Source organism: Balaenoptera ricei, chromosome 1 (genome assembly GCF_028023285.1).
Source record: "Balaenoptera ricei isolate mBalRic1 chromosome 1, mBalRic1.hap2, whole genome shotgun sequence".
NCBI classification, from domain to species: Eukaryota; Metazoa; Chordata; class Mammalia; order Artiodactyla; family Balaenopteridae; genus Balaenoptera; species Balaenoptera ricei.
In genome coordinates this window covers 121,770,152-121,789,110 of record NC_082639.1, presented here as the reverse complement: position 1 = coordinate 121,789,110, position 18,959 = coordinate 121,770,152, and the positions used below count along the sequence as shown (strand labels likewise).

The 18,959-nt window shown below is 43.8% G+C and overlaps 1 protein-coding gene across 1 annotated transcript in view; it reads left to right on the top strand.

Moving 5' to 3' along the window:
- The window catches only part of LMX1A (LIM homeobox transcription factor 1 alpha), a 150,305-nt gene that overhangs the window by 101,901 nt on the left and 29,445 nt on the right, over window positions 1-18,959 (top strand). Inside the window, exon 3 of the mRNA XM_059903165.1 lies at window positions 2,973-3,205. Within this exon, the coding sequence (XP_059759148.1) occupies window positions 2,973-3,205 (233 nt within the window). The remainder of the gene's footprint in view (window positions 1-2,972; window positions 3,206-18,959) is intronic.

Here is an 18,959-nt window from a genome sequence, read left to right as displayed (position 1 = left end):
GCTTCCAAGATAAACACACTGTGCACATGTATAGACTTAGGCATCAACTAGTACAGATTTAGAGCTGAGAAGTGATTAAATATTATAAACAGACTATGGCTTTATGCCACTCTGTTTTGTATTCATGAAACATTGCTTTGTATCATTCTTATATTCTGTTTCCCAAAGGTCAGTCCCTCTGGGTAGACATTATTTATCTGTTTGTTTCTTTGTTTGCTGTTTCTCTCACTATCATATGAGCTCCATGGAGGACGGGGACTTTGTTTTGTATCATCTGTGCCTGCAATAGTGCCTGACACATAACAGACACTCCACGTAGGCTGGTTTATGAACATGAATGTTGCTGGGTGAGGCCTTCTTTCCCCACCTCCCTGTTAAGACACAGTGTCTTGTGTAGTGCACAGTGGATGCTTCTGAATCAATGAGAGAATGAATGAAGACTAGATGAATGAGTGAATGTATGAATGAGCTTTTGAGATGGGATTGGCCACACTTAGGCCATCATGGTGGATGGCCTGTCTATAGAAAAATGCTCTTCAGTTATTTATGTTTCCTTGTCTCCTGCCGAGCGAGGTAGGGCTCATGAGCAGAGCAAGGTGCCTTCAGCCTCCTGGATATCATCCTCTGAGTCAGCTTGTGTCTGCCTTTGTGATGAGAGGAGGGGTGTTTGGAGCTTTATGAATTCACTCTGCCCATTTTGTCTCCGCTCGGCACCATCCTCTCCCTTATACCATCTGACCTTCCCATGTCTAGTGACCCCTCTGGTATGTGGAGACAAACAGAGAGTGTTTTTGAGAGAAATTTCCCTCCCTATTGCGCTACTACTTTAAAAAAGAAAATAACTCTTTATTTTGGAAATAGAAAAATGAATGAATCCCAGAGATATTTTTAGGGTCTCTTATCTCTGTGCTTATACCCAAGGCTTTGACAAAGGCAATTATGTTATCATGAGGCAACTTAAAAAAGAGAAGGAGAAACGGAGAAATCTACTTTAGATTTTAATCTTTCATAGCCTGCCCTGAACTCTTATTGATCTGGGGTGACCGGGAAGAGATGGGCCACCTTTACCGGGAACCTACTGTGTGTCAGCTCTGAGGCCAGGCTCTTTGCACATCTTATTTCAGAAAAGGGTGAGCAGGTGAAATCAACAGGTCAAATCAAATCAACTTTTATTGAGTACCCACCATGTGCAAGAGGTTGTAGGGCATATAAATATTCCATAGGCCTTGTTCTTGGAATACAGGCTGTTGGCAAGATAAATTATAAACATGGGAAAATTAAATAATAAGGCAAGATTAAGATATTTTAAGTCAGCATTAGGAAGCAATGCTCTTGGGACTTTTGGAGCTGGAACAGATTGTCTGGCCTCACATCTTTAACAACAGCAAGGTTTTGCAGACAGTTGTCGGCAGAGCCCAGGCTTCCAGATCAGCTATTCTTGTGTCTTGAAGCATCTCCAGATAACTGCCCAGTGACCAGCACAGACAGGTCATGGTGAAGGTGTTCAGAGGAGGTGCGGTCACTCAGGAGGGGTGTAGGGGAGGTCCGGGCAGGATTCAGGGAGAAGGTGGGAGCAGTTGTGTCCTGAAGGGTGGGCTGGATTCAGGTAGATTAAACAGAGAAGAAAGGGTTTTGCAGGAGGGCGGCAAGGCATAACAAGGCCCAGAGGTAGGAAATCAGGAACGTTGTGCGCAGGTGTGGTGACATATCACCGTCCTCCAGCTCTGGCCGCCACGAGCCTGGGAGCCGACCCCACGCTTCCCAGTCTCCAAGCCCTGGATCTGTCCCCTCCTGTCTGGCTTCCCTGCTGCTGCCTTAGTGCCGCCCCTTGTCACCACTCAGCGGCTCTCCCTCACTCATCTCTCCAACCCCAATTCCCCTCCACCTTTCATATTGCAAAGAGTTCCTTTTCTAAAACAGGCTCTTAGCGTGTTAAAATTGTTCAAAGGCTTCTGGTTGCTTGTCAGATGCTGTCCAGCCCCAGTGTGCAAGCCGGTCATGACTGGCCTCACCTGTCACCCTTCTCCAGGCCCCCAGCCTCCAACCTGCTGGAGGACACAGCATGCTCGCAGCACAGCATGTACTTGCAGGACGTCGGGCCTTTGCCCAGGCTGTTCCTTCTGTGGGGAACCAACTTCCCCAACCCCTTCAGGCCTGCCAACCTGCCTACCTTCCTGTCTTCCGTTTGACCAAGATTTATTGGATGGGTAATAAAATGCAAATCCCCCTGCTGACTCCCTGACAGTTAGTTGTCTTCTCTTCTCTGTTTCCGGGACCCTCTAGTTATTTGGACATGTTTGTCTCTCCCATTAGCCTGAGCTCATTTCTGGAAGGGATTTTCTCTTATTCACCTTAATATCACTAGTACCTACTGCATCCGCCTGGCATAGATAGACACCCTCTTCGTGGTTGGTTGAAGGTAAGTGAAATGAGATAAGAGTTAAGTCCTGAGAGCTGGGCTGAATCCACTGAACGTCAGGCTGGGAAGTTGGGATGCAGTTTATCTCTCAACTAGATTACACCTCAGAATGCCCTGGGGAGCTTGTTAAAAATTCACATTCTGGGGCCCATCCTTTTGCTTGCTGATTGGAGCGGGCCTGGACCTGTTTGTTATTGTTATTTTGTTTACATAATCACCCCCCTGGGGATTCTGGGCAGCCTGCCTGGCACCAGTCTGTGGGGCATCCTTTGGGAACACTGTGCCATGGACCACACCAAATACACGCTGGGCCTCAGCTCACCCTTCTTCCGGCACCTCTCACCCTGCTTTTCTTAAGCCTCTGAGAGAGTAACTTAACTGAATTCTTTGGTGCAACCTCCTCAGGGAATAAATCATCTGGATTTAAAACCTATTCCATTCCAAGCCTCCTTGTCCCAGTTCTTGAAGTTCCTTTCGCTGTTGACTTGAGAGGAGACCTGGGACCCAGCCATCTTTCTCACCGACCTCGCTTTGCTTTCTCCCATGCTGCCAGACTGTTTGCTGTCAAATGTGGGGGCTGCTTTGAGGCCATCGCGCCCAACGAGTTTGTGATGCGGGCCCAGAAGAGCGTGTACCACCTGAGCTGCTTCTGCTGTTGTGTCTGCGAGCGGCAGCTCCAGAAGGGCGATGAGTTTGTCCTGAAGGAGGGGCAGCTGCTCTGCAAAGGGGACTATGAGAAGGAGCGGGAGCTGCTCAGCCTGGTGAGCCCGGCAGCCTCAGACTCAGGTGAGTGCCGTGTGGTGGGCGGGGGGGGGGAGGGTGTGGGAGAGTGGGGTGTGGTGGCAGTCTGCATTGCTTTCTCTTTTAGAGGGCCAGCCACCAGGGCACCCTGGTCCCATGGCAGAGCAGCGCTGTGCATTCCAGGAAGTTTCTTTGTGAGCTTGGAGTAAGCTCTTATCAGTCAGGTATTGCCATGATGATGCTGCATAACAAATTCCCCCCCCCCCCCGAATTCTATGGTGTACGACCAGAAACACTTATTCACACATCCACAAGTCTCTGGGCTCATGCAAGTGACTCTGCTTCACACTGAAGGTCTTCAAGTCACCTGGGATCTGCTGATCTCAGCCGAGCTTAGGCTGTAGACCAGGTTCAAGTCTGCTCTGCGTGGTTCATGCTGGGGTCCAGGCTTGAGAAATAGCAGCTATGGGGCATAATTTCCTGGTGGTGGCAAAAGTGCAGGAAGGCATGCTCAACCATGCAAGCACATTTCAAACCTCTGCTCATATCATGGCTGCTAATATTTCACTGGCCAAATCAAATCAGAAGATGAAGCCCAAAGTCCAGAGAGGGGAAATACACTGCATGTACTGCGAGGCCCTGACATGGTAAAGATACATAAAACTATTAAAGAGAATGATGGATTGGAACCAATAATTCCATCTGCCACAGTCACTGAACTACTCTCGCCTTTGTTTCCTCATCTGTCACGTCAGAAAGCTGGAATCTGTCTAAGACTTGGTGGGTCACATAAAGAAAGCATCTAGAATATACTTGTTCCACTCACCCAAGACCCACCCACCCTCCCTGGAGAGGGAAAAGGGAGGAGATGGCAGAGGTTAGAGTCCTTTTAGAGCAGGTATTACAAGGCCAGAGAAATTAAAACTGCCCAGGAGAAGCATGGAATGCCTTCCCAGGGTGTCTGTCCCACAGGGCAGCGTGTGTCTTAGCCTGGCCTCCCTTTTCCTGGAAGAATCTGGAGATCCAATTAGGTGATATCCATGTAAACTTACTGGGTTTTGCCACTGCCAATTCCAGTCCAGTTCCAAACACCTTACCATGGCTTACAAGGTCTCTGGAATCTCACTCAGCCCAACTCTTCAACCTCGTGGGAGCTTCTGACCCCTCCCCTCTACACTCAGCAGACATCAGTGTCTCCACTCACTTCCACATCTTAAAAGTTTCTTCCCTCTCTGCCTCTTTCCCTTACTCTTTTGTCTTGCTTGCATATCTTTTAAGCTTCTTTCTAGGGCCCGCTTCATCGAGGAAGACTCCTATTCCCATGTGCCGGGTGAGTTTACCCTTAACCTCTCCTGCCGTGAGATGGATCCTACTTGATTGGAGTTGCTTGCTTGGCTGTTTGTTGTCCTTGCCAGAGAGCTAAGCCCCATGAGGGACCGTGTGTGCCTTTTTTACCACTGTATCCACAGGGCTTAGCACAGGCCTGGAACGCTGAGGGTGCTTGATAAAATCTGTGTTAAAGGATGAATAAACACATGGAACAGAAGTCCTATGGCGTGATGCTTGAGTCCGAGAGCTTTGGAGGTAGTGAGGTGGGCATTCTGACTGCACCACTTAGATCTGTGTGACTTTGGGCAAGTTTCGGAACCTCTCTCAGCCTCAGTCTCCACGGCTGTAAAATGGTGATCATCGTGCCTACCTAATCATTTTATTTGGGGGAATAGAAGACAAATGTGTGTAAGTGCTGGTGCTTATTTACCAAGTGCCTGCTGGTGTTGGCATCTTCATCGCAGTTGTGTTTTGCTTCCTTTACCTCCCAGCTGGTTCTTCTTGCCTGACTCTGCTTGCAGCCACAAGTAAGCTGACACCAGGACAATCCCAACTTCTATTGGATTCATTAGACTTAAGTTTTCCTGGATGTTTTAATCTGAGGGAAATTTCTCCCTGTCGGTAACACTGCCACTGACATACTGAACGTCTCACTCTTGGGTAACTGGGCCCATCCTAAACTGAGTTTCATGGCCTCCACTTAGTAGGTCATCTCATCCTACTTTTCCTTTACGTGTCATGCTGTACCCACTCACTAGGTCTCCTCTGCAGAATATTGCAAAATCTTCAGATTCCCAAGGGGCTTAGGTGCTATGGTGATCAGAATACCAGCATGACCTCAGAAAGACATGCAGACCCAGAAGGACATACCATTCTTTCTCACATGGAAATAAATGCTGTGGTCTAGCCTTTCTTGCTACACAGTTGTGTGGGTCCTGACCAGTGTCTTCCAATTACAGATTTTAATTGGCTACAAACAGTATGAGTCATTAGTGTATTGCCCTCTCCCCATGTGCAAAGACAAAAAGAAGTTGGATCTAAGTAGTATTAAGAGTATAATGTTCAAAGACTTGTTGTTGCCAAGGGGGAGGGGACTGGAGGAGGGAGGGGTTGGGAGTTTGGGATTAGCAGATACAAACTATTATATATACAAGGGATAAACAACAAGGTCCTACTGTATAGCACAGGGAACTGTATTCAATATCCTGTGATAAACCATAATGGAAAAGAATTTTTAAAAGAATGTATGTATATGTATAACTGAATCACTTTGCTGTACAGCAGAAATTAACGCAACATTGTAAATCTACTATACTTCAATTTTTAAAAAAGTATAATGTTCGGAGTAAGCAAACTGCAACAGGCCCACTTTTCTAACCACATTTTCAGCAATACGTTTTGTAGTTCCGGGCATTTCTTTTTGGGGCTGATATTCACAAACTGGAGCTTTCCAGTTCACTTATTCATGTATTCGTTCAGTAGATGTATCTTGAGTGCTTGCTTTATGCCAGGCATGGTGTCAGGCTATGAATGACAAGAATGGCATGGGGGTGGGGAGGTCTCCAACCCACATCAGATGAAGGAACTGGAGATATTTAGGCTAGAAAAGTAAAGACTAAATGAGGACATAATTATTGCCTTCAAATGGTTGGACCAGACCTGTTTTTTTTTTTCTAGCTTCAGAGAGAAGAATTAGAATTCATTCAATTCTTTAACAAAATCACTGAATATTTATACTGTAGATGAAAAGGCAAAGGGAAGTAATTTTGACTCAACATAGAGGATGTTACGATGTCATTCTAATTATAAGGTTTAACACAATGTAACTACTCTGGAGATACCCAATTGTTGTAAGTAATATTGGAGAGGTGGGAGGGGAGGATGGTGCCGGAAGACCTCTGTTGCCCCCTTCAGCTCTAAAAAACTATCATTGTTTTTGCAGTTTTAAATGAAATGACAAAGTCTCAATCAGAATCAAATATGTTGTCTGTATCACTCATTTTGTCAATTACGTAAATGTTGCAACATGAAATGTTTTGTGCTGCAGCCTCGCTAATGAGAGGAAGAGCTTCTAGAGAATAGGGTTGTAGCTTTTAATTCCTTTGTTCCTTTAACAAAGCTTAGCATGATGCCAAGAGAAGAGTAAGTGATCAATAAGTACCTAATGAGTTGAGTTAAATCTTCAAGAAAAGAAGTATTTACAGAAAGGGGTTTACAGAAAGCAAACAATTTTAGGATCTGTCCCAATACAGATACAATTTTTCCTCTCATTTCTGTCCTGAGTGTTTTACATATTGTAGGTGCTTGATTAAACATTTGTTGAGTGAATGATTGAATGACTTGTCATCTTTAACGTTTTTATCAATGGCTTGGATGAAGACACTGAAGGCAGGATTATTCGATTTGCAGATGGCACAAACCTGGCAGGGAGTGCTGGTGTGACAGCTGATATTCGCGATGTTCAATAAGATTTTGACAAGCTAACAGAACAGTACAAAGTCAGCAAGATGAGATCTAACCATTGGGTTCCAAAATTCAACAGTAATTATATGCAGTGGGGCCTCTTTTCATGGAATTTCACATGGGGTTTTAGTTGATCATAAAGTCAATAGGAACCAAAAGGCCATATACTGCATTACTAGAACTATGATGTCCCTAACATGTAATTACAGTTCCATTTTTTTTTTTTTTTTTGCATTGGTCAGAGTGCTTTTAGGATTTTTGGTTTAGGTTTAAATGATGCATTTTAGGAGGTCACAAACAAATTAGAGAAAGTCTTGAGGAGAGCGATTGGCTCGTTAAATGATACCTGTCTAAAGAAACTCAGTATATTTAGTTCTGTAAAAATAAGACTAAGGAGATATGAGAGTCACACCCAAGGGTGTAGACCCATGTACTGGGAGTGAAATGACAGATTTTGGTTCAATATAAGGTAGAACTGTGTCCAAAAAGGGTGCAGACTAGACTCCCTTTATGGGGAATAAACCTGCTTGTCTTTTAACATTTTAATTACAGTGTGTGGGTGACTGGGTTAGTGACCTCTAGGGCTGCTTAAATCTAGGATTTTAGAATATATGCTGCTGACTGTTCCAACTTACACAAAAGCATGTGACACATTCAGAGCTATATGGGACACCAAACTCAGGAGATACTCAGGTGCTGGATGTTCTTTTCTTGTGTGGCCAGAAAATCCTCCTTTGTCCTGGTCCCTGCTTTGCCAGTGGCCTTAAGGACCACTCCCAAGCAGTGGAATTGTATTTGTAGCCAGAGTCAGACCGTTTTCTTTGGGTTTATTGGGCACCTTGGATGCTGAGGGCCTCCAGGATAGACCTGGCAACATTCATGCCTGTGCTTTCTTGATCAGAGAATCCTGGGCTCTGACAATAATTGGTAGGCACATTAGAGGTTATCTGGTTCAGACTCCCACCAGGAGCTCATCCAGCCTCTGTCTGAGCCTGTCTGACCATGGGGAGCTCTTGACCTCACATTCTGAGTGTGGATTATCAGAATTGTTAAACTGAGCCCCAATATCTATTTCCATGTGTAACCTCAGCCTTGGCCTTGGTTCAGCTTTCAGAAACTCACAAAATACATGTCTCCCTGACATGTGGCAGCCCTTCGAGTTAGAGACAAGAGTCCCTTATGCTCCCTAAGTCTTCTCTTTTCCTTTCTAGTTCTTCCTCTTTCCTCCAAACTATTCCTTAAAAGAGACTCTTTGCTCTATCTACAAAAATACTATATTCTCTTTAGAATGTACCACCCAGAAGGGGATAAAATCTTCCATATGTGGTCTGAACTACCACCATGTTATTATTACTACTTGTCATGGACATCATATTCTATTGATGTCATTAGCTTTTTTGACCTAGGGAAGGGGGTGGAGACTTGGGGGCTGACTATAGGCCATCAGGGCTTCTGGCTCGTCCATGTTGAATTTCTTAATTATCTAGCCCTCTTATTTTCACATTTTCTTTTAGCATCAGAGTTTGTCTTAAGAATGTCTTGTGTAGCGATTTTTAAAAACTTTTAAAATTTTGAAATAAAATTTTAGATTTATAGAGCAGGTGCAAAGTGGGACAGACTTTCCCATATACCCTTCACTCAGCTCCTCCTAATGTTAACATTTTACATTTAAATATACATTTTGATAAACGTACCATGTAAACCAAGAAATTAACATTGGTACAGCTCTATTAACCAAACTATAGACTTTATTCAGTTTCAGGAGATTTTCTACTAATGTCTTTATCCATTCCAGGGTCCAATCTAGGATACCATGTTGCATTTAGTTTTATGTTATATTTATGTTAAATTGCCTTTTTTCTTCATTTTTGGGATCACTAGAAATGCCTAGTCAGAATTTCATTTTTGCCTCTCCCCCAGCAGTATCTGTTATGTTTTATTTCCTTTTAGCATCTCTCACCATAGGATCCATCTGTTTTTTGCTTATTTGTTTTAGGGTTCGTTTGTTTATCATTTTAAGATTTTCTTAACTGAAGAAGAGAATGCATTTTAGATCGTGCCCAGGGTTTATTCCTTGGCTATGATTTTCTCCCAGGGTTCAAACCATTACATCCTCTTGGTACCAGCTCTTCCTTGGTCAGACCAAAGTCCAAGAATAGCTGGTCTTGCTTGCATTTCTTCCTTTATCTTCTTAGAGTTAAAACTGTCAGCAGCCTAAGGCAAGATTCTTTTTGATGCTCTGCTTTTGTAGAGGGATTGTCCCAGAAGAAGCCTGGGTCATGAAGTCCCATCATGAGAAGCCTTTCTGCAAAGGAGGTATGTTTTGGATGACTACAGCAGTTCAGTGGCCTCTGTTTATTGGGTTGTCTGGACAGCACTGAAAGGCTTATGCTGCTTCTCTCCTTATGGTCTGCACTCGCCTGGCCCTCTCACAGTGTTTGGCATGCAGTAGGCACTCAGTAAATGTTTGTTTATTGTGTGAATACCTGTTCACGTTAGCCTCTGTGGTCCTTAGCAGAGAAACACCAACCAAAAGTATGACTTTCTTCTTACTGGAGCAGGAATGAAGATTATTCACACATACCAGAGTTTACGAATCCTTCTTCCTTCTTAATTTTTCTTAGGATGTGGGATATTGCTGCTTTGAACGATCCAGATGACTCTTGTTCTCCTTGTGTAATACATCTCTCTCTCCTCCTCTTTTCATTACCACTGATATTTAGATACTGGTTTTCATTTCCTTCTACAACCTTGGAACTGATTTTTTTGTATTCATTACAGAAATATTTCAGCCTATCTTGGAACTCTTCTTGTTCTTCAATAAATTAGAATAGAGAGGCAGCAGTTACCTCATGAGTTCTGGAAAATAGTTGACTGTCCTGCGGGATTATCTTGTCAGCTCATAGTCATGAATTTTAAAATGCAAGGAAAAGTCAGCAGGAGGTATGAGGAAGTCTCATTCTCCACCTGGTAGTACAAAGGGCTTGGGATCTAAAGTTAGACAGATCTGAATTTGAGTCTTGCCTACACTCAGAAGCAGCGTGATCTTGGGAAAAGTTACAGGCACACCCCGGAGATGTTGTGGGTTTGGTTCCAGACCACCTTAACGAAGAGACTATCTCTATAAAGCAACTCACAAGAATTTTTTAGTCTCTTAGTGGGTATAAAAGTTATGTTTACACTACACTCCAGTCTATTAAGTGTGCAATGGCATTATATCTAAAAACACAATATGTATACCTTAATTAAAAAATACTTTACTGCTTTAAAAAAATGCCAAAACAGTTACAATAGTAACATCAAAGATCACTGATCCCAGATCATCATAACAAATATAATAATGATGCAAAAATTTGAAATATTGCGAGAAGTACCAAAATGTGACAGAGACATGAAGGGAGAAAATGCTGTGGCCAATACAGCGCCGACAGACTTGCTCAATGCAGGGTTGCCACAAACCTTCCATTTGTAAAAAAAAATGCAGCATCTGCAAAGCGCAATAAAATGGTACACAATGGAATGAGGTCTGCCTGTACTTCTCATCTCCAGGACTCTATTTCTTAATCAGTAAAAAGTGGATCATAACACTTCTTTTGTGGATCTCTGTAAGAACGCAGAGAGGTAATGCGTATCAAGGGCCTGAAATTTGTTGGATGCCCGGTAAATGGCAGGTGTCATTATTATCTCCTGGTGCAGAGGCTAGCATACTTCTGGATAGCTCATGGCTCATAAGCTTATTTCTCCAAAGATCTATCATTTCACAAACGTCTCATCTGCTGTCTTTGCGCTTCTATTTTAGATGCTTCTGGATAGCTGACCCGAGGGCATCTCAGGGTAGTACAGAGGGCCTCTCGTTTGGGGTGGCTAGGATGATGGACTGGAGAGGGATCGATTCACTCCATGGGCCTGCGTGTCTCAAAGGTACTCTCCAGGCTTTGAACATTAGAGCTAGCATTGCACCCTGGAAAGTCAGTGCAGAAGAGCAGGAGGTCTTGCAGTCGCTTCTGGGACTCAGTAGGAATTTCAAGCAAGAATGGAAAGGATGTGTTGAACTCAGCCGCCGTTCTCTCTTGCAACACTCATCTTTGAGTCCAGGAAGGACACTGAACCTGACAGTTACCCGTTAGAGAATGCACTGTATTCCTGCAGCGGCCTCAGCATTGCTCTGTTACATGCCATGATCTATTTCTGTCCTTCCAGGCGGCCACCTAACCAACCTTTAATCCAAGAGCTAGTTCTTACAGACGCCTACCCCACGTCAGGCTCTGTGCTAAATGCTGTGTTTTAGTTGCAGAAAAAGAAGGGCAGAGGAGGTAGAGAATACTGAGCAACTCAAATCAGAAAAACATCTCGAAGCCAGCCTCCTAATATCAGGGGGAACAGTGAGGCCAACCTAGTTGATCTAAAGGGGCTGAGAGCTAGGAAAAGAGACATAGCCTGGAGATCAGCCTTGCCATCCTTTCCTTTAAGAAACAAGGGGGTGAGCTATTATAAAAACAAATACAAAAACAAAAAACCTTGAGTAGATATTAAAATACTTAGATAAACATTATAGTTGTTAAGAAATCCATTTAAATTCTATTTTATATTTTCTTCTAAAGCAGTGTGTTCAAGACTCCTCTACAAGAGCATTTTCCAGAAAATTTTAACTGCAGCTCAGTAAAAATACGTTTTTTAAATCATGCCCTAGCATACACATTTATGTGTGTATATGAAATAAAAATTCAAGTTATATTGATTTACTGCTTAATCTACATGCTGATATTATCCATTATATTTATTTTTTAATTCTAGTCTTAGCCCACTCTATTAATTTCATAATCCATTGATGGATCATGGCCTGAAGTTTGAAAAATACTGCTTCAAAGGGCAGTTACTTTCAACCCTATCCCCAGGTTTTGGAATTATAAATTCCTCAAATTTCAAGCTAATGAATATGTTTTAAGCTTCTGCATATACCCACACTGTGTCAGGTGCTGAGACTAACACCAGAGACTCAGAAGATATCTTCTGGCCCCAAAGACTTGGCTCAATGCCGTGCGTAAACACGCAATAACTGTTATCTGTTTTCATCTTTGTTGGTATTATTAAGGAGACATGAAGAGCACACATATTTATATCATGACTAGCACAAAGGTCTTTGTGGACATTTTTTGATTTTCTAATCTGTCATCTCTGGATAGTAGGCAGAGGCAGTTATAATTGCCTGAGCCTCTCTAGTTTTTTCCAAAATCAAGTTTTGTCTTTTGTTAGTATCACAGCCATGAAATTGATGACCAGAATTATTTGTTGCCCTCAGTCTGAGGCTCAGCGCTTCTTGTCTCTTCTGAACCTTTGTCTTCCAGTGTATTTGTTTTGTCTTCCTGTTATAGATGGAAAAATAAGGACACAGGATACTTGAGTCGGGGATAAGCCAGAATAAGAACTTAATTCTACCAATTACCGAGTCAGGATACTTGATACTCAGCCTTTGCTGTAATTATGAGTTGGGTAGAGTTTATCTTCGGTGCTTGAAAAGTTACAGGCAAAATACAGATTATGCGTTATCTCTTCTCTGCTGAACCGTAATATAATTTTGGATATGTGCTCACACTTGATAATTTTGATAAAAAACAAAATTTAAAACTAGTGCAACGGCTTCAGAGCATATTTAATCTATAGTAGTGTGCTGTGTGCATTCATTTCTCTTGCACAATCCCTGTAAGAAAAAAAAATTGGTCAAGTGGACAATTGATCATTGTGATCTCTGCATGATGAAGATGATGTTAACAGTTATGGAACCCTCACTCTGCACGAAGCATTGCCTTAAGCACTTTACATGAGTGAACTAACTTAACCTTTATATCAAGCTGGTGAGGAAGGCAATGTTATGATAATTCCCATTCTACAGATTAGGAAGATGAACATGGACAAAGTATTAATTTGCTTAAGGTCCTACAGCTAGTAATGAAAAGAGCCAGCATTCAAACGCAGGCAGTTCAGCTCCAGTCTGATTCGTTAAGAACTGGGCTGTATTGCCTAGTTGATAAAAATGTACACGTGTATTAAAATTGACCTCACGTTTTGTTCTCATGTTTCACTGACAGCTCTCCCTGCTAGTTATGGCAGGGCTCCAGGTACTCTGTCAGACTTACTACCTGAGAGACCCCAACTGAAAAATCTTGTCACGTACAATTAAAGCAATGAAAACGAGGTGATTTGAACTGAGTCTCCACTCCCTTTAAAATCAATCACAAGTTTGCCTTCTGTTCTAACCTCTGGTTTCTCCTTAATAATTAATATAATTAATAACTATCACTATACTTCACATGCACACCTTTTATAAGGAAGTAGGAGGCTTTCAAGGATCCAAAGCCAACATGATATATGAATGTGAAAGTACTTTAAAAGTATGCATAAGGTACTATTATTGTTTTTTGTTGTATGGTTTTGTTTTTACAACTACTCAACAAACTTCTGTTCTGCTCCCTATGGCTTATTTGATGGCAGCAGGAAAAAACTGTTTGCTCTTTTTGTCCAGATGAGAGGTATCAGCCATCCAAACCACAGTCCTCATTAATTAAATGGATAAAAGTACAACGGTGGAGTAAATCAGTACATACAAAAACTTTTTCTAACAGGCTTCTACAGGCTGACCTGGAATGTCCTGCCATCTGCTATAACCCCACTCTCAGGAGAAATGCACTCAGATTAGTTTTTCCGGCGGCAGGGATGAAATTTGTGCTTCTGTCTATCCATCTTTGTATCGGATCCTCTTTGGGTACAAGTGCAGGGCTTTGCAGTGTGACTGGTGGGTGTTAGGAGTGAAGTCTCTGGCCATGCAGAGCCAACCCATGACTTTGACCTTTCATGACCTGAGCTAAATAATCAGAGACTCACTTTCCTTTACTATCATGTAGTAAAGATGGGGGAGGCGGTGCAGAAAAGACGCCGGCTTTCTTACATTGACTTTCCAGCCAAGTCTATCAACTTTTAGATTTCCTACCAAGAGTTTTCATGATGGGTCTAAAGAAGCTTTAGACAGTATATGGAGCAAAAGGAAGAATCACCTCCAGTAGTTCCCTGTGTCCTGGTATCAGTGACCTAGGAAAAACCCAAAGTCCAGTTTACTAAGGATTGGTGGCAAACCAGGTTATGGCTTCCTGTGAGCACTTTGATATTTGATGCTGTAAAAGTATATGGAAGACTGAGTAATTTAAGAACCATTTGGATTCTTAGTGGTCCAAATCCAGGTTTGCACATTGGGATGCAGAGCTGTGCTTTTCTCTTCTTGGGGATTTGAGTAGCATGCGCATCTATGCATTGGGTAGGATCAGTGGACCAAGCTGGCGTTCAAAGTGAATGTCCAGGTATTCCTTCTTAGGAATCATAAGTGGGCGGGGAGGGGGGGGAAGCAGTGACTGAACCAACTCAACATTTGTTCCATCCATAGAAATTTGCTGAGCGCTTGCCTCAGGCAAGGACTGGGTTTGGGGCATGGGGGGGAACATGTAGAAGTATATGAGGTTTGACTGATGAGCAAGTATTTTAGAGCACAGACTGTGTAGCTGGCCTATTATAGGTGGTTGAGTGAAAGCTCTGCTCTTATGAAACATACTCTAATGGAGGGAGACAGTCAATAGCCAAATAAATAGATAAATGAGATTGTATGTTCAAATGAGAGTTACTCTTCAAAGTAGTCACCCTATAAAACTTATTCTACGTATGTATTTTAAAAAATACTTTGGACTCCTGTGGACTGGGCCTTGAGGATTTAATGGGTCTGGGGGTACAGCCTGGGCTTCAGGGATTTTTTGGAAGATCCGTGGTTGAGTCTGATGTGCAGTCAGGGTTGAAAACCACTGATCTAGTCGAAGGTGAAGCTCAGGGGGACAAAGCTGGGGCACCTCAATCAGCTGTTTTTCCCAACTGCAGAGCTTTGGTGCTGAACCAGAGAGATTCTAGAATTAAGACAGAAGGCAGCTTTTTCATTAGAGTGAGAAGGGTGGTGAGATTTAGCAAAGAAAAATCCAGTTAAATTTGAATTTCCCATAAATAGTGACTAATTTTTTTGATATGACTATATCCTATGCCATGCAAAGTTATTGTTTACCAGAAATTCAAATTCAACTCTGTGTCCTGTATTTTATCTGGCACCTCTAGATACAGTGAGCGTCTAGCGGGGAGGGGGTGTAACCAATAGGGTGGTGATTGGTGCTGGAGCCTGCACAGGTGTATAAATAGATGATTGATTGACCGGTTGGTTGATGCTAGCTAGAAAGCGAGAAATGTAATCCTGTCCCAAGACACGCGAGTTCCCATTTCCCTTACGTGTGCGGGTTTGGCCCCAACCTGGCACGAGGAGTCTCCCTCTCTTGGGCCTTAGAGAAAGGCGGCGAGTGGGAATCTCCCGTTACCTTGGCAACTCCCTCCTGCAGTCAGTTCACAACCCTTTGAATGACGCCCCTGCTAGGCGCTCACCAGTCCGATTTCTTTTCTTTCTCGCTCTCGTTTTCCCTCCCAGCTCTCAGGCTGAGCCAGCGAGCCGAGGCGGGGCTCCCCGTGCCATGAGGCCGGGAGGGAGAGCAAGGTGCCGGGCGCCCCAGCAGATCCGGGCACCGCATTCACCCGCTCCTCCGGGGCCCTTTAGAAATGTACAAGGGCGAGCGCAGAAACACACACGGACAGCAGTTTTATGAGAAAAATGCAGATAAAGAGCCCGGCGGTAGGGCCATATGTTCCCCATAATCTCCAAAGCCGTCACTTCAATTAGAGCCTCCCCTGAGTTCTAATGCCCAGTCCTGAGTAAACAAGCCGCTCTGAAAGCAGAACTCGGTTTCCAATTAAAAGTGTACTAACATTTCTCCTTCCCTTAATTCCCGCCGAGCAAAGCCCCGCGCGGGCGGAGGCGCGCCCGGGTCGCGGCGAGGTCGTCGCCGGTCCCCGCCGCCCCGCGCCACCGCGTTCCCAGGTGACGTCAGGCGGGCCCGGGATTAGGGCCCACCCTGCGCTCCCCGCGCCCGCCGCAGAGTTAATTAAAAGTAATGCCACGGTAAATCCGCCGCTCTCTTGTGGTGGAGCCGCCTTCGCCCGCGGGCCAGCCTTGGAGGGAGGGCTTTCCGAAGCAGGTGCTGGGGATTTGCGTGTGTGTGTGTGTGTGTGTGTGTGTGTGTGTTTGTTTTAAGAGGGAGGGGCGTGTTGTTGAGTTTTGGAGGCTGAGATGACCTTCCCCCACCCACCCCGTGCCTCCACCCCTGCACGTGCACTCGGATGGGGACAGACAGAGGCACAGACACATGCCACCTGAACTGGGCTTTCCTTTTGGCTCCCAGGGGGTCTGTGCATCCTGGATTGGATTTTGTTCCTGGGACTCAGGACTCCTGCACACTGGGCTACAGATATCACTTACTGATTTGTCTCCCCCCACCCCTTTCATGCCCCAACCTTGAGAATTCTAAGAGCATAAATAAATGGTGGCCAGATCTAAGTTTATTTAAATAGCAGGAAAGCAACTTAACACCAACTGGCCTTCTTTAGGAGCTCTTTGGAGTGCTGAATCTGAACCTTGCAGGTCCTTCAACCTCTACATTACGGCATTCTAAAAACTTCGTTTCTATGGATGCTTTCTGTTCAGCGGAACTGGTTGAAAGTTGCTTGGTTTCAGATGGGAGAGTGATTGCTAGATTAACTTTCTGGCCTACTCTCTATACCATGAAAGAATCAAAGAATTGAAGCCATTATCTGAAAAATTCCAGAAACATCAACAAGCAGAAAATCCTCAGTAGATCATTCAAATGCAAATGGTTTTCCTTCTTTCATGAATTAGCTACCCAAGTAATTACTTTAGTTTTCAGCTTGGCCTTGATGGTGAAGACCTCAGAGAATTAGTCTCACTAAGTCCATGACTTTGTTTATTCCTTACTCTCTGATTGACGCTAACTAAATTAAATTGAGGCCAGTTCAGCAAACATTTTGAGGACCTATCTATCTGTCAGACTCTGGGTTAGATACTAGTGATTACAAGAGGAAGGGAAACAACCTCTGTGTTGCAAGCTCTCAGGTTCCTCTGTGGATAAGAAACTCCAGTAACAAAATAATTACAGTAAAATATAATATGTGTGTATGTTATAGTGGAGGTACAAAGTGCTGTGATCGTAGAGATGGGATCAGTAATTCCTCTTGGGGTGTTTATACGTTATTGGGGCAGAGGGATCAGGGGACTGTTTTTAAAAATGCTCACAATGGATGTGACATAGTAGAGTGGTTTTGACAGAGTATGTCATCTTCAGGTGATGAAAGGCAGATGAGTACATTGTTAGAATGGTATAGCTTTGCATGTACAGAGTTGCAGAAATAGGAATGTATCTGGCATGAGAGGAGGGCTGGAATGTAGGGTTCCTCTGCGACAGTGGTCCCCAGCCTTTTTGGCACCAGGGACTGGTTTTGTGGAAGACAATTTTTCCACGGACGGAGCAGGGGTGGGGGGGCGGGGAGGTGGTTCAGGAGGTAATGCGAGCAATGGGGAGTGATGGGGAGTGGCAGACCTCCTGCTGTGTGGCCTGGCTCCTAACAGGCCTCGGACCAGTAGCGGTCTGAGGCCCAGGGGTTGGGGACCCCTGCTCTGGGGGTCTGAGATCCTGGTGTTGGTGAATGGCAAGAATGATGCCAAAATGTGAAGTGTTTTGTGTAGCATCTTATCTTATCCTGATGGTCATTCAAAGTCTGATCAGAACTTTGTAAACACAGTAGTGACATTACTCAATTTGTGCTTTCAACATAGAAGTATGGAGGGTGGGTTGGAGTTGAGGTAAGACTGAAGTCAGGGAAGCTGGGCAGGAGGTTATTACCATGTTACAGGTGAGGGATAAGGCTTGAACCAAGGCACAGATTAGAGAGAGGTTTCAGAGAATTCTTTCCTTCATTTATTTATTCAATACCAAGTGAATCTCTACTACGTGCCAGGCATCATTCTAAGTGCTGGGGATACAATGGTAAACAAAACAGGCCAAATATCCACCATTGGGGAGCTTAAACTCTAGAATTAAATGCTGTTAAATATAGGAAGAAATGCTGAAGTTGAGGGTGACTTTGAGGTTTCTAAATTGAATGAATGTTGTTATCACAAGCAGAGATAGAAAGTTCAGAAAAGAAAGAAAGATCTAGATAATGAATTCAGGTGGGTCGTGTTGAATTTGAAGGTTTTTGTGGACCACGTGCATGTGGATGTCTGGTGGGCAGTTGAACACATCTCTGGGATTCAAGAGGGAGGTCAGGTGTGGATTTGAGGACCACAGAAAAGCTGAGGGTTTAAAACTAGGTAGTTTTTCAACAGTGTCTCCACTGATGCAGTTGTTTGAGTCTGCATGGCTATGGGAGAACAAATAAACAACAGAACAATAACAACAGCAGACATCAAGTACAACAGTGGTTCTCAAAGTAAATATATCCCAGGACCACCCGCATCAGCATCTCCTGGGAACTTGTTAGAAATGTGAATTCTTAGACCCTACTCAGACCTCCTGAATCAGACGCCCTAGGGGTGGGGTCAGAAATCTGTGGGTCTGTTGCCCTGTAAAGTTTGAGAACTACTGAACTAGAGCAGCCCATACAGCCTACCAGATACAAGCCATAATGATTATAGCTCACGCATGAGCAGTACTTGTTAGGACTACTGTCTACAGAAACTGATGTGTCTACATCCAGGACACCTGTGGGTTGTTCTGATTCCCCCAGGGAACATGTGGACACAGACATTAATTTACACCCTGAAGTGTTATGCCTTGATTCCAGCTTTTTTTTTTAATTCTAGTATAATCTATGATATTGTGGGGCTTCTACCCTGTCTCATTCACCTCAGATTCTGATGAATGCAGTCTTCTGTTTGTCCATGTTTTTATTATATCCCCAACCATTACTATGAATGAGCGGATATGAGAGGACCTAGGCATCAGATAAGGCTTGACAAAACAGTTTCTGAAATTCCTTTTAACTCTGATTCTGTGGTATGAATGATGCTCACACACACACA